Source organism: Pongo abelii, chromosome 16, assembly GCF_028885655.2.
Source record: "Pongo abelii isolate AG06213 chromosome 16, NHGRI_mPonAbe1-v2.0_pri, whole genome shotgun sequence".
NCBI lineage: Eukaryota > Metazoa > Chordata > Mammalia > Primates > Hominidae > Pongo > Pongo abelii.
In genome coordinates this window covers 96129830-96145440 of record NC_072001.2, presented here as the reverse complement: position 1 = coordinate 96145440, position 15611 = coordinate 96129830, and the positions used below count along the sequence as shown (strand labels likewise).

At 52.4% G+C, this 15611-nt stretch overlaps 1 protein-coding gene and 1 long non-coding RNA gene across 9 annotated transcripts in view; one reads left to right on the top strand and one right to left on the bottom strand.

Annotated features, from left to right (window-relative positions):
* The first annotated feature begins 1106 nt into the window (after positions 1-1106).
* On the top strand, positions 1107-14002 carry LOC129050204 (uncharacterized). The gene is made up of 2 exons (XR_008513789.2): positions 1107-3820; positions 4941-14002. It is a non-coding gene; the product is annotated as an uncharacterized LOC129050204 (long non-coding RNA).
* Positions 11422-15611, bottom strand: part of CHD2 (chromodomain helicase DNA binding protein 2) — a 142092-nt gene continuing 137902 nt past the window's right edge. For 7 of the 8 annotated variants that reach the window (XM_063716057.1, XM_054531208.2, XM_054531212.2 and 4 more), the window contains one exon: positions 11422-15026. In XM_063716057.1, the coding sequence (XP_063572127.1) occupies positions 14693-15026 (334 nt within the window). In that variant the 3' untranslated portion in view covers positions 11422-14692. 8 annotated transcript variants of the gene reach the window in all.

The window sequence follows — 15611 nt, the reverse complement described above, 5'->3', positions numbered from 1 at the left end:
AAAGGGAAGTGGGCCAGAGGTTCCGAGAGACACACATTGGATCACAGGAGGGTGAGAAGGGGCATTCATCTGTGGTAGGGTTAAGGGGGCCTCTGACTAGCTCACCTGCATGAATTTCGGGAGCAAGCCATGCAGAGCTGGGGAGAGCATTCTGTGCAGAGAAAACAGTGCAACCGCCCTAGAGCAGCAGCAGCAAAGGGGGAGTTTAAGGGATGTTGGGAAGCCACTGTCACTGGACAGTAGCAAGTGGACAGACCAGGGGTCCCAGGTGAGGCCACAGAGCAGCCAGAGTACAGCAGGGCTCTCCAGCTCCGGGAGGACTTGATGTTTGATTCCAGTTGCCAGAGGAAGCCATTCACAGGCTTTGAGTGTAGGAATGATGTGTCCGACTTGGGTCTTTTTATTGTTATTTTTTAGAGACAGGGTCTCACTCTATCACCCAGGCTGGAATGCAGTGACACAATCACAGCTCACTGCAGCCTCCACTTCCTGGGCTCAAGCAATCCTCCCAGTTCAGCCGCTCAAGTAGCTGGGATTACAGGTGTCTGCCATCACGCCCGGCTAATTGTTAAATTTTTTGAAGAGACAGGATCGTGCTATTTTCCCAGGCTGATCTTGAACTCCTGGGCTCAAGTGAGACACCTGCTTCAGCCTCCCAAAGTGCTGGGATAACAGGTGTGAGCCACTGGGCCCGCCTTGGCTTGGGTCTTACAGGAATTGTTCTAGTTACTATATGGAGCTGACTAGGTGCCACTGGGGGGGAAAGAGGAAGTCAGGAGCCAGTCTGAGGCAGTGGCAATGCAGAGATTGTAAGAAATGATGGGCTCAGTGATAGACTGGATAAAGAAAATGTGGCACATATACACCATGGAATACTATGCAGCTATAAAAAGGGATGAGTTCTTGTCCTTTGCAGGGACATGGATGAAGCTGGAAACCATCATTCTCAGCAAACTAACCCAAGAACAGAAAACCAAACACCGCATGTTCTCACTCATAAGTGGGAGTTGAACAGTGAGAACACATGGACACAGGGAGGGGTACATCATACACCGGGGCCTGTCGGGGGGTGGGGGCGTGGGGGAGGGATAGCATTAGGAGAAATACCTAATGTAGATGACGGGTTCATGGGTGCAGCAAACCACCATGGCACATGTGTACCTATGTAACAAACCTGTATGTTCTGCACATGTATCCCAGAACTTAAAGTATAATAATAATTTTAAAAAAAGAAATGATGGCCTTTGGGGTCTAATGAGAAGGTGGGGCTGACAAGCTTGGGGAGAGAGAGAGCTTGACAGGAGACCACGATGTCTTCCGCAGGGGTCTGAGCACCTGGGGAAATGGTGGTGCCATTTACCGTGACTGGAAATATCATGGGAGGAGCAGGTTTGGGACCCCGAAGGCCTGAGGGCCCCTGGAAAACCACCAGTATAACTCCAAGAGTCCAAAAGCTGAAGAACTTGGAGTCCAATGTTTGAGGGCAAAAAACAGCCAGCATGAGAAAAAGATGAAGGCCAGAAGACTCAGCCAGTCTAGTCCTTCCACGTTCCTCTGCCCACTTTTATCCTAACCTTGCTGGCAGCTGATTAGATGGTGCCCACCCAGGGTAAGCGGGGGTCTGTGTCTCCCAGTTCACTGACTCAAATGTTAATTTCCTTTGGCGACAGCCTCACAGACACACCCGGGAACAATACTTTGCATCCTCCAATCCAGTCAAGTTGGCACTCAATATTAACAGTTTTGGCCGGGTGTGGTGGCTCATGCCTGTAATCCCAGCACTTTGGGAGGCCAAGGCGGGCAGATCACGAAGTCAGGAGATCGAGACCATCCTGGCTAACATAGTGAAACCCCATCTCTACCGAAAATACAAAAAATTAGCTGGGCGTGGTGGCGGGCGCCTGTAGTCCCAGCTACTCGGGAGGCTGAGGCAGGAGAGTGGCGTGAACCCAGGAGGCAGAGCTTGCAGTGAGCCGAGATCACGCCACTGCACTCCAGCCTGGGTGACAGAGTGAGACTCCATCTCAAAAAAAACAATTAACAGTTTCATTCATTAAGGCAATGTCCACGGGGCAGCTCCTGCATGCCAGCCCACCCCTGCCCTGACATACTCCCAGGCTGACCAACCAGAACTGGGGAGAGGGCGTCTTGAAGAAACAGTCCACCCTCCACCCTCGCACACCTGTGTCTCCCAGCAGACAAGACACACAAGGGCAGGGACTGCACTTTCCTGCATGTAAATCTCAGGTATGGTCCAGAAATCACATCTCTTTGGTCTGATTGGCCTTACTTACCAAACCCTTGAAACAATGGAAGAAGCTTGGTGCAATGGGAAGACCCCCACCCCCCAAACCCTCTAATCAGGAGTCTACAGACCTCATTCCATGAAAGTTCCCATTGTCCCCTGGGAAACCACCACCTTCTGAATCGGCAGAGCCAAGGCCCCCAACGCCTGTTTTCAACAACTTTCCTTAGCCACCTTCCCCATCCTGCAGGGCTTTTCAACATTTCGACTTTTTAATCCTTCCCTCCCTAAGATATAGACGTGGTGTTAGTACCAGAATCCTGAAGGCAAAGGAACAGAAACTAACAGTCTCAGAAAGTCCTAGCAGGATGGTCTGAATTAACAGACTGCTACAGGCAGCCTGTGTGCAAGGCACACTCGTAGTGGCAGCGGCGTTTCAGAATGAGGGCTGTGATCCCAGGCAGCCCAGATCCCAAGGCCAAAACATTCATGTCGCCCGGCATCACCCTGTCCTTGCCCAGGGTGACCCTGAGATGGCACTTGGATTCTTCCATATCTGAACTCAGACCTGCTCCCTCAGCTCTCCCCAGCAGGAATTGGAGCCCTCTCCAGGCCGTTTAGCCAAAGCAGAATGTGTCTGGCCAAGCAGATGTGCCCGGGGAAGAACAAAGATGTGTTCAGACACTGTCTGGGGAATTGGTTTTGAGCTCACTCTGAGCTCCATTTGTGCAACAAGGCCAGCGTCAACTGTTACAGAGAAGGGGCTTGTGTTTATCACCGTGGTGAGCTGGCTCGGAGCCATGCTGACCACAGGACTGTAAAGGACATAAGGCAGTTGGCAATGTGGGAAGCAGCAGTCCCCAAAGCACCCCCTCAAGGAAACGATGCAAGAGCTCTGTCCACTGGACCAGCCCCACCCTACCCCGCCAGGCCCTGGCCTAGGGGGAGGGACCTTGTGTTTCATGGGCCTGGATGGCCAGGGATGGACAGTGGCATGGGCACAGAGACACCCGGACAGAAGGAAGGGCCCGGGCTCCAGAACCAGACCCGATCCAGGCTCCCAGCTCTGTCACCTACTGGCTGCATGAAAAGGGTGTGTTTTCCTTGTTTTGCAGCCTCAGCTATCTCATTGTGAGGGAACAATGACGCCACCTCCCTCACAGGGTGGTCCTGAAGATGAAATGTGATGCACGCAGCGCGGCGGCCGGCCCACCCTGTGCTCTTAGTAACTGGCCGCTGTTCTCTTCAGCCCTCCCGTTACTGACCACCTGGAGGGCACCGTTCCTCCAAGCTGACCATTTCCTGCCAGTCACCCACTGCCCAGCTCGCCCCAGCCACGGAGTGGGCTCTAGTCCACGTGCATGGTGCGCTGCCATCTTTGTCGTCCTCTGGACACCACATCTACCTCCTTGGGAAATAGAAACGAGTACTGCGTTTGAATCTACCCTTGAGTCCTGCATTGCTCTGTCAAATTTCACAAAAACCTTAGAAAGCAGATATTGCCCTAGTTTACAGATGGACAGACAGAAGCTAAGAGAAGCCAACTGAGCAGCTCCAGGTTACAACCAGAGTCTGGTAGGAGAGCACGCGTCCACCCCACCGCTCACTGCACCCACCGACTCCTTGCTTGAGGGCAGAGAACGAGCTGGGGCGGGGCGCTCCAGGGGGCACAGGCAGCCTGTGTTCAAGGCATGCTCGTGAGCCCCACAGCAGGGGGGGAGTCAAACCAGGGCTCTGGTTCTGGGGTGAGCAGAGGGTGGGGCCAGGCCCCCACTGGGAGGCTGACTGAGGAGGGGCTCAAAGTGCGAGCAGGCTCCATCAGAGCGGTTTGATGAGCAGGGCCGCTGAGTGGCCCTCAGGTCAAGGCTGGGACCTGGGCCACCAGGGACCAGGTCTGCGGGGCCAGGGGTCCCTCCCCAGGATAGAGCAGGAAAACTCCAGCAACCACCTTCTTGAGTGGACTTGACCTTCCCTTTCTTTGCTAATGACCTCAGATTAATCCCTTAAGGCAAGTGCCCCAGGGTGGGTGTTGGTTGCATAAAACAAGAGGAGCCCTTCTTCCCTTCTTTCCTGGTACAAACATTTGCAGGCCACCCCCAAGGTGGCTGGCCGTGGTCTGGATTTGGGGGCACATTCAGGCATTCAACAAATATGTCGTGAGGCCCTGTGATGAGCTGGGGGGCTATGCTTGATGTTGGCAAATACAGCTGTGATCGCTTGAATGACTGTGCCCGCCCTCACGAGACTGACCTCTAGTGGTGAGAGACAGACACTAACCGAGTCACATGTGTGATTACACGTGTAATCATACTTACATACGTAACAACACATGAGTTACACGTGCAGTGGGGGGAGGGGGGGTCCTTCACGGTGACCAGCCCATCAGGGAAGGGGATGCGGGTGGCAGAAGGAAGCGGCACACCCTGGTCCTCACGGAGCTCACGGCAGGTTCTCTGACCCTCACCTTGAGCCACAGGCTGTGTCTGAGCCTCATTGCCCTAGCTATAAACTGGGTGCAGGACTAGGCGTTAATCACTGGGCAGCAGGAAGAACTACATAAGCTCATACTAGTGCAGAGGCCCTTGGGAGACCGCAGGGAAAGCCATTGCATGAGGCGGTGACAGGCTCGGCCTTCGGAGTCGGGCTAGAATCTGAGTTCTGACAATGATCCCCGCCTTGACCCATCTCTCCTCAGGCTGCCCTGAGCCTTCCAGTTAGGCCTGGGCTTTGGGCTTCCGTGTTTGTCTCTGGATTGTCCGATTGTAGCAAGAGTCCTGCTAAATTGGTCTCACTGGAATCCTCCGCCCTCCACATCTGATTGCCCCTCCCGTCTGATCGTGGTCTTCGTGCAGCACCGCCTCCAGGGGGCGTCTGATCACCTGGCCTGCCTTCGGCAAGAATCCCATCAGGTCCGTTTAGCCAGAATCCCCCCGGGTGTTTCCTCTTAAGAGGTTTTCCATCCACTGAGCCCACCTGCTCCTTGGCCATCAATTTCCACTTGCCTGTACTGTATTCAGAGTGGACCCCAATCTCTCTCCCCAGCTGCAGCGGTCCCTGTCCAACACTGCCCCCCACCTTAAATAAAGTCTTTCTTACTGTCTTTAACATATGCCGTGAATAAAGTTTTAGCAGATCCACCAATTCCCAGCTCTGTGATCTTAGGCAAGTTACCTAACGCGTCTGGGCCTCAGGATCCTCAGCTGAAAAATGAGATAAATGCCACTCCATAGGATTCTCAGGAGACTACGTGAAAAAAATTCAACAAAGCAACAGGCCCAGAGCCTGGTGCCCAGTAAGCCTCGGTAGAAGGTGGCTTCTTTGCGCAGGCCCATCTCATAGGCAGCCTTGTTTACCCACGGGTCTAGGTCATCAACGGCTGGGTTCCCAAACACCTATAATGTACAGACTGTCTAGGGGCCAATATTCCTCCAGGCCTTCCAGGGCTGCTTCGAGTCAGTTTTATTATTCATAAGGCTAGGTATAAACTCTTTGTAATTATTTCTCCTTTCAACTGTAAAATCAAGACACATTTACCAATTAAGGCTAAACAAAACTACAAAACCAATAAAACTCAAATGAACAGCATTCATTTAAAGTAGTGGATGATGTTCTGCAGACACCAAATGGGCTGTCTAATGTGAGGAAGGAGTGGCCACCAGGGCCCAGGTTCTTCGGAGCTCAGTGCCTGTCCTGGGTGCCAAGCAGTGACTTGGCTCCCTTCTGCTTGCCACTCAGGCCCTGTGACACCTGTCAGCACGTTTCCCCCATCTGCCTGGGGTCAAGCAGCACTGACCCCCTGGCACTGATACAATCCTAAGTCGTGGGTCCCTCTTCCCTCCCTCTCTTCTGAATGCTCCAGGATTTGTTTAAATTGATTTTAAAAGATGTTCATTAAAATGAAAACATAGGCGGGGCACGTGGCTCACGCCTGTAATCCCAGCACTTTTGGAGGCCAAGGTGGGCAGATCACTTGAGGTCAGGAGTTTGAGACCAGCCTGACCAACATGGTGAAACCCCATCTCTACTAAGAATACAAAAATTATCCGGGCATGGTGGCATGCACCTGTAATCCCAGCTACTCAGGAGGCTGAGGCAGGAGAATCACTTGAACCTGTGAGGCAGAGGTCGTAGTGAGTCAAGATCGTGCCACTGCACTCCAGCCTGGGAGACAGGAGTGAAACCCTGTCTCAAAAATTAATAATAAATAAATGAAATGAAAACATAAAATTTTTAAAATTCTTCCAGAGACGTCTAAGAACCATCCTCCCCACCATATATCTGTAGGACCACGTTTGGGAAGAACTAAACCAGTATAATCGGGTGGGGATTCTTTTATCTGATTAGTATTTGCTTCCACTGTCAGAGCAGGGCTCAGAGAGAAAGTGAAGGAGGCGACATGCACTCCAGGATTGGGGCAGAGCGATGTGGGATGGGGTCCAGAGGAGAAGGTGAAGAGGCCCTGTGGTACGGGTCAGCAGGAGCCTAGCACAATGTGGAAAGAGATGGCCCCAGATGAAGCCAGGGGGACCACAGAGGTGTCACTGCCAGCCTGTCCTGGTCCAGGGAAGGCAGGCATATGGGCTCCACCTCGGGCCAGATCACCAAGCATTAGCCAGGCCTCGCTGAGGATGCATATAGCCTTGAGGGCCACGGTAATGAGGGTTCATCCCACATGGTGCTAGCATGTGCCAGGCTCTGTTCTCTCATCAGGGAAGTAACACTGTTCTCCCAGGATTACAGGTGCAGACGCTGAGGCCCTGTAAGGTTAACCACCTGGGCCAGGTCACAGCAGCCAGGATGCAACCTGATTTGAAGGTGAGCTGTCTCCAGAGCCCATGCTCTCAGCCTGTCTGCAATGAGGGCCCTGGATCTCCATGCTGGGCCTTGAGTCCTTCTTGTGCGAGCTACTTGACACCACACTGCTGCTGCTGCCCAGACCTTCCCACCTCCCTACCTCCCCACAGTACAGAGAGCCTGGGCCTGATCCTAGGCAGCTGGGGCCATGAGCCCATGAGTCCAGCACAGCCATGTAGATGCTAAAATACTGAAATAACACCAGGATGTTAGCAAACTCCCCCTATTTACTACTTGCCCCAATCCCCTAAAGCTCCATCACCACTCCAGCTCAGCTCCCTGAAGGTCCCCAGACTCTTCCCACAGTCCAACAGAAAAAGCGTTAACATCAAGCCCAGCAGGGAGTCTTAGGGAGCCACTCTAAGCTGGGACCTGGCTCCTGTCTGCTTTAAATATCCCCCCTGGTCTGGGAAGCCTGGGGAGCAGGGACCTGAAGTCTGGCTGAATTCCCAGCCTCCTCAGCCCCCAGGGAAGGTAGCACCCGCTTTGGCCCCTTTCTGGGCACCCACAAGAGAAGGCTCCAAGCGCAGCAGCTGCCTCCAGGCCACTGTTCAGCCAGGGACCAGGGCACCCAGGGACAACGAGGAATGAGCCTAGAGGACCTAGTACTGCGTTCATCCTGGAACAGTTTCCCAGCCCCCTGCACCTGTGGAGGCAGGAGGCGGAGCTAGAGAGGAACAGAACCTGGGCTTCTCGAGGGAGCCTCGGTCAGGTGGGGACGCCAGAGTGCACCATGGGCTCTGACGGCATCTGTGGGAACAGGGAAGACACCAGCAGGAATGGAGATGGGAACAGCAGAGCCAGAGATGGCAGGAATTGATTCTTGAAGACCACCAGGTGTTCAGCAGGCAGATGGAGGTGATGGAGGAGGAAGAAAGGGACCACGCCCTAGAGGCGGAGCTGGCCTCCTCCACCTGAGGCTGAGAGAGCAGCGGGGGTTCGTTGCAGTGAGGGGACTCAAGAAGGTTCGAGTGGCCAGCAGGGGCAGGTCACAGAGGGCTCCAGACCCAAACCAGGGCGCTTGGACATTAAGGTGAAGGTCACCGAGAGCAGCCGGTGATGCCGCGGGGGGCCTTGTGGCTCAGAACTGTCCCTACAGTCGCCCCTCCCAGGTGGGAGGAAGGAGAGGCTGGACTGCGGAGCACGACCCTGTGCGTCCCTGCACAAGGGCTGGAGGTAGGGATGAAGGAGGCTGGGGACAGGGCAGCCTGTCCCCTCGCGTCCCCTGCTCATGGAGGGCAGTGAGGCTGCCTCTCCCTGCAGCCTCTGCCCCTCTCTTCCCCGTCCCCCGTCTCCCTTCCTGCGGAAACCACGTGGCTCCACATTTCCTGGGGGTGTGGAGGGGCTCTGTTGCGGGCTTCAAGGGGGAGAGACCCACCGGGGCAAGGGAAGAGCCCGGAACCTTCCCTGGGTTGGGTTTAGGTGTTGGGTGCCGGGCAGGCTGTTTGTGGAAATCTGCTGCCCTCTGCAGGATAGTTCTAGAACCACATTTGCTCAGGGGCCCTCAGTCTAGGCTTCAGGGAGTGGGAGCTGGTCCCAAAACACAGCACAGGCCCCAGTGCCACCTTTCGATCATGACAGCTGCGGAGCCCACCTGACGTGCACCTCAGGGACCTCACTTGTCCCTGCCCAGCCTGGTGAGAAGCTGTCAGTATCTATTTGTAGTTGAGGCTTGGAGATAGAGAGAGAATGTGTTCCACAACACCAGCTGGTAAGGGACGGAGCCAACGTTCAAATCCAGTCTGTCCAGCCATGCCCGGCACCCTCCCGCTGGCCCACGTGCCTTCCTCACCGCCCATCCTCAGCGCCAGGGCTTGGCCGTCTGAGTAGGGGTTGAAGTTTGCCCAGATCCAGGATTTTCACGACCCTGTCCCTCTACCTCTGGCTGTTTTCTCCCTGGCACACATGTGACGTTTATCCTCTTACTGTTTGCTTCTCTAGGGCCTGCCCCCAACCCCTACCCCAGCTAGAATATCAACTCCAAGGGGCCAGGGGCCTTATCCTCCTGGTTCACTGCGCGGGTCCAGCTCCTGGAGCAGAACCGGCCCACAGGAGGGGCTTGAGACCTGGTTCAAGGAAAACGTCCTCTCCCGTAACTCTGGTTCCGGCAGTGTCTCCCCCATGAGACTATGAGCTCCTGGGGGTTCTGGTCCCTGCTGGGCCTTCCTGCTGGGGTTTAGTCTCCCCGCACAGCAAGCTGCTGCTTTCCAGAAGCCCTGGCCAGTGGGGCTCCAAGAGGGCAGCTCGCTTGTCTTGCAGTCTCTGGAGTGGGAGGTGCTGGGCCCGGTGCTGACTGGGCCTGCCCCCCAGGCTGGGCAAGCTCTGTCCTTGGTCTCTGTCAACCCATCCAGCTGCCCTCTGACTCAACCCTCTCCACCCACTCCCCAGCCAAGGACTGAATGCTGTCTCTTCCAGGTAGCCCTTAGCGTTACAAACCTTCTCCTTTTCCGCTGTGCACACTCTCACTTAAAAACCACATGAACCCAAGAAGCTGCCTCCTTCATTTGCAGGTAAAGATGCAAGGTGATCGCCCAGCTGAACATGGGGAGGGACCACATGGGGGCAATGCGCTGACTCGAGAGGCCCCTTTACAGTCCCCCAACGCCCCGAGGGCCACCACAGTGCCTGTGGTTAACAGGGCCTGTGTTTTAGCAACAATTCCTTCTTAGGTCACTAAGGAAATTAAGAGAAAGGTCACGTGTGATGTTCCGTAAGTGGATATTGTTCTGCCCATCTTCGAGGTAAGAAGCCTTTAGGCCATGGACTGGTCCATGTTCCCACACAAAGCCAGACAGCAGGAGGCTCAGCGCAAAACCAGGTGGCCTGAGCACATTGTCACCCACCACATCACACGTCAGCAGAACTGACCAGAACATCCCCAAGATGTCAAGCCTGGGGGAGGGGCCCACCGGCAGCAGCGGCAACAGCTCCTCAATTAGTGTCCAGGTTTCTGCAGGATGGAACTTTCATTGAATCCGCCTGCACCTTCTCCTCCCCACCCCCTCACTGATCAGAACAAATTTGAGGTAGGCTGGGAGACCAAATGGGTCCCATAAGATATGACAGAAAGGACTGGTGCAGGGGGCTTCAGTTAAGGCAAAGCCTTACATCAGAGCTGGTCCTGCTCCTTTAAAAGCCACAGGTTGGAATCTGGAGCTGACTCTGGTCTGGCAAACTGCAGGGACTTGGGTTTCATTAAGTGACCTTTCTGTTGGCGCTGAGGAGGGCTTGCCGTGATGCCAGGCATGCGAGGCCCCGCCAGGGAGGAGGGAGGAGGCAGGGGCCCTGGGCCGGCCGCTTCCAGTAAAAGGCAGGCGTTTTGGCAGCTGGCAGTTTCGAAGCCTTGTTGCTATTGTAAATCATAATAAGCTGATTATTGCAGTACTTGTTCTTAAAGTTTCCCCAAATTGTTCCAGCTGAGTCATGAGTTACAACATGATTGTGAGTTGTTTCTTTATGGGCACCAAGAGCCCTCAGCTTTTCTTCGTCTTTCTCAAGAACTACGTGAACTAAAAATCCCAGCCTCCCGCTCCAGCACGGGCCAGGGCTGGCAAGGACCCCTGCATCCAAGTCCCCTGGGCTGACGGAGCAGAGTCACAGGAGTTGACGGCTCAGCTCTGAGTAGACACATGGCTTATTTGGTATCAGGATTTAAGAGCTTCACAGGGATTTAGTTTAGTCTCAAAGTCACCAAAACATTAGTGAAAATCGTGGATCTGGGCAAACTTCAACCCCTATTCAGACAGAGATCTCTGCCCGCAGGCTGTGCCACCCTTCCTCTGTCTGGGCTGCACCAGAGCTGGGCCTGCCCCTGTGCCAGAATGCTAAAGCTAATGTTTGTGTCAGTGTTTCCATTATAAAATGCCACCCCCCAGACCCCATCTGTTAAATTACCCTCAAAGCTACAGGCTGGCAGACACTGTTATTTCCTTCAGGATAGAAGGGGTGGCCCCCCCTAGGTCTCCCTGGATCCCCCCAGGCAGGACTAACCCACGGGAATTAACTACCGGTTTCGGCAACCCCAGTCCTCCCTTAAGTGCAGAGCTGTGGGCTACGGCCTGGAGTTGCTCGGCCAGGGAGCCGTTCACCTCAGCGACGACATACTCAGGAATAGCTTAGATATCTGTGGTGTTAAGGCTGGTACGCAACAATGCAACTGGTACTGGATGGAGGGAAATGCAACTTTAAAAGGCTCCACTTCACAAGCTGTCAAAAAATCTGGATGTGACCCAGCAACCAACGAGGGAAGGAAGGTAGACAAGGAGGCATCTCTAGTCACACAGCTCACACCAACCACAATGCAATGCAACGTGTTAGCCCAATTCTAAAAATCCTCAGTAACACTTTTTAATATACAAGAATCAAAAGTACAGCAGTTTTACAATGTAGGAAAATTTAATACATACTATATAAACAACATTATTTACATCAGAAATCACTAGGACAGTGGCATTTTTCACAAATATAAATTAATTACTGTTTAGTCAACAGGTTTTAAAAGTCCACAATTTTACAATAAAGAAAAACCATCTGTCCCCAGATGAGTGGGGCACAGATGGCCTAAAGCAGCCTGGACCCTTGGCATGGCTCCCCTCGCCCAACGTGGCAGCCCTCAGAGGAGCCGGAAGACCGCTGGTGCTGGGCCTGGGCTGCTGCTCCTGCTGACAAGTGGATTTTGGTCTGTAGGATTTCAGTGTCATTGTGTGACTTCCTAAATCAACTGCGCTTGCACCGTGAGGACTGATGCAACCTTCAGACACACCAGGCCAGAATGTCTGCAGCACAGCGTGCAAAGTGTTTGGGCTTCCCTTCGAAGGGCTAAGGAATGACTGAAAGGAGAGTGAGCCCCAGGCTCTGCTGGCACCTGTCTCTCCGGCTCTGAAAGACCGCAGTGATTAGCTTGGGGATTCACCTGGCCCTTTTCTAAGGCCATAGTGTATCGTGTCAACCCTTGTTCACGTGCAGGTTTTAGGTGATGCTAACTCCCTCTTCCTCAACCCGTTATTTCTACCAACAATGAAATCTTTCAAAGCCAGACTCCAGGGAATACCATCCTCACAGATTCCTGGGGCAGCTTCTCCCATTCACAAGTGAGAGAATTTACCTGTGCAAATTTGTTTTTTATTTAGGCATATAATATTCATACTGATTTAAATCAATGAAGAAATGCTTCCTTTTTCCCAACGCACTCTTCAAACATACTCCAGCACCTAAAATAGTTGTCTAATGGGGACACTGTAACTTTAGAATTGATGTAACACTGATCTGGCAGACACTGCCTTTTGCTACTTCATATGGCACTAAGAGTCCTGAAGCTTCTTTTTCCTCATGATAAGACATCTTTGGGCATAACTCACATCTCCTATCAGCAACTCAAGAGAGAAACCCTGATGACTGTGGAAACCCTGATGGAAATGCAGGGCCTCTGGTGACTCCTTTGCCCCTCCTTTCATTCCTGAAGGACACTACCCAACTCTCTGCAGGGGCTCATCTCCTTCCCACCCCATCTCCCATCACTCAAGGGCTTGACAAGCCAACCTAACCTTCCTCTTTGGCTTGGGCGAGGCAAGCATGGGCTGGAGTCAATATTATCAGCAAGAAGCTCCGTCTGTGGTTTCCGTATCACTAAGTGGAGACACACGCCCTGCCCTCTCCACTGAGCGTCACAGCAGGCCCTCCATGGGAGGACTGTGGCCAGGTGGCTCATGCAGTCACTGGAGCTTTGCTTCAGGACATGTGTGCTACAAGTCCAGGCTGAACAACTCCAAGAACTATGAGGATTCAGTAAGGGAGGTGGGTCCACTGAGCTCTCAACACAAGCTCCTGGGACCCAGACCCTCATCTGGAAACCACACAGGCCAGCCCTGCGATGCTGTGTGTAGCAGGGACCAAGGGTCACACCACAGCCACATCTGCTTCTTCGGGGGATCCAACTCGGCATGTCTTGGTAAAGGCATTCATGGTGCTGCCCAGGACACCAGCAAGCACTGAAGTCCTCACAAGTTACTTCAGGAGTTTAACCCTGCACATGCCCAACAGAAGGGTTTTCACCAGCTCTGAGCCTGGACACTTACAGGCACACTGTATGTTCAAGTCAGTTATTCTGTCTCCATCTAGAAAGGCCTTTGGATACTCTAACAATACTGGCAAGCTATACTGAGAATAAAACTGAAGGCCCCAGCATCAGTCAATTGAAAAGAGCCTGCTTAATTGATGCAACCAACTTGCTTCCTAAACCTGACTCAGTTCAACTCTAGTATGATTTTTACTATCTATAGCTCAAGTCACTGTGTCTTTGGATGCTTCCTGTTTGGGAAGAAGTTTAACTTAGGTTTATACCTGATTATATTCTAAGAGAAACTGAATTCAATTCTAATGATCTCCAACTACAGTAGAAACTTGTTCACCACAGGTACTTATTTCCATCTGCCCACCACATGATGTGTGATTCTGTCCCATCTATTTCTTCAAGCTGTGCAAAGGGAAGGAAATGCAGCAGGAAGTGTTGACCTAGCCCAATACTGAAAGTTTCTCCCACTTGCTGGCACTACTGAACCCCACATTAGAAGCCTATTCACTGCCTGCACCAGGACCCCCACCTTTGTGATTTCAACAAGTTGTTCAGCAGGCCTGCCTCTGCATCCCCTTCTCCAGGTCCTGTAGCTTTCCTTCTCACCATAGGAATCAGAAATCCACCAGGGATTCCAGTTCCTGGCCACACTACTCCCCACCTACCCCACCCTACCCCTCACTCAGCCTACTCCCCAGTCAAGTAAGACCCATGCTGGCATCAATGTTGCCTAACTCACAGTACTCAAAAGTCAGCCAGAGCAACCTACTTTCCCTGGCACAGTGGGAAAAGGAGGCCCACTCAGGAGACCAAACCTCTGAAATGTACAAAGACAGTGTGGGAAAAATTAGTGTTGGCAGAGATGAAGCAGTTGTGGAAGCTGTTGCCCTCTCCCTACTTCCCCACCCCAACCCCACCCATAGGTTTCACATAATGAGGCCGAGTGTATCATTTCTCCCAAGAACACATTTGAGGGGTGTACCTGCTCCCCTTCAAGTCCTATGCTTGTCCCCACCCACTTGCCCCAACTCGCCACTCCCCATCAGCAGCATCCATCATGTCAGAGTGAACCAAATCAACCAAATCACACACTGTAACATCAGGTCCCAGCAGCCTCCATGCACCAGTTCCTGCCCCGACCATGCACTAAGGTCCTGGGAACACTGACCCTGGCAAGAAAACATTCATGCCTCTGAAGATCCCCTGTTCCTTGACTGGGGAAACACATCCCAGTGAAGCTGGTACACACAAAGTCAGCTCCTCCTCCAAGTGCCCGTCAAAGTGGGAGGCCAGAACTAGGCTGGAATGGGATGGGGTGCCAAAGTGCAGGAGTGGTGACCCGAATCAGAGCTGGACCCAGTGAAAGGCCTCCCATTCCTTGAAGTGCTCCTTCAGCCAGTGAGTTGACAGCAGCAGCATGTCCGAAACTCCACTTACTGGTCTAGATAACTGGCTACCGTAGGATCAGACCAAAAATATCCACGTGTTTGGTGACTCTTACTCTCTCCTTTACGAGCTGTCCTTTATGTTTTCCGAACATTCCAGTTATAATCTGGGTTGTTTTTCTGTTCTAGTGATCTCTCCAAAGGAGACCTATGATCCAGGGGTGACTTGGAATCGTGAGGAGATTTCTGAGAAGGGGGTGAGCGAGGATCTGAGACTGCAGGGTGCAATGGGGGTAGAGGCTGTTTATATTCCCCCAGTTTATCTGTGTGGAAAGAGCGGTAATGGTCTGAGGGTCCCTGGCCATGGTAGCCCATAGGGGGGCGGTGATCAGACATTCGTCGGAAATCCTGCTGGTGGTAATTTTGAGGCCTAAATTCATCGGATCTCCTCCGCTTGGAGTCATGATGGTGCCTGAAATAGAGATGCAAGGATTAGTCGGAAGACTGAAGCCAGATTCCCATCCACTTCTCTTCACCACCCACGTGACTCCTCCTCATACACTCATATTCAAGGACACTCACAAACAGACTCCAGGACAAATGCTCACCTCATATTCAAGGACACTCACAAACAGACTCAAGGACAAATGCTCACCTCATATTCAAGGACACTTACAAACAGACTCCAGGACAAATGCCCACATTATTAGGAATCAAAAAAATTAATAACAAAGAGTCATTTTACACTTAGTAGCAAAATACATCCTATGAAATAAGCCTCGAATACGCAGTGACACAAGTACACACTTGAAAAATCACTGATGGCTTTGCAGACTCACTCCCTTTAGGAAAAATCTGGTAAGATCCGTAAACATTTCCATATTCCTGGACCCAGCCCATGAGAAAAAGAGCCACAGAAATTATAAGTTATTAATAACACCATCAACCTAAATATACAGCAAGTAAGTGACTAGTTAATAAAATTCTCTTAAAAACCAACTCAATGTGAAGAGTATTAAAATTTTTAGCTTGAACCATGGTAAACTGCTCATGATAC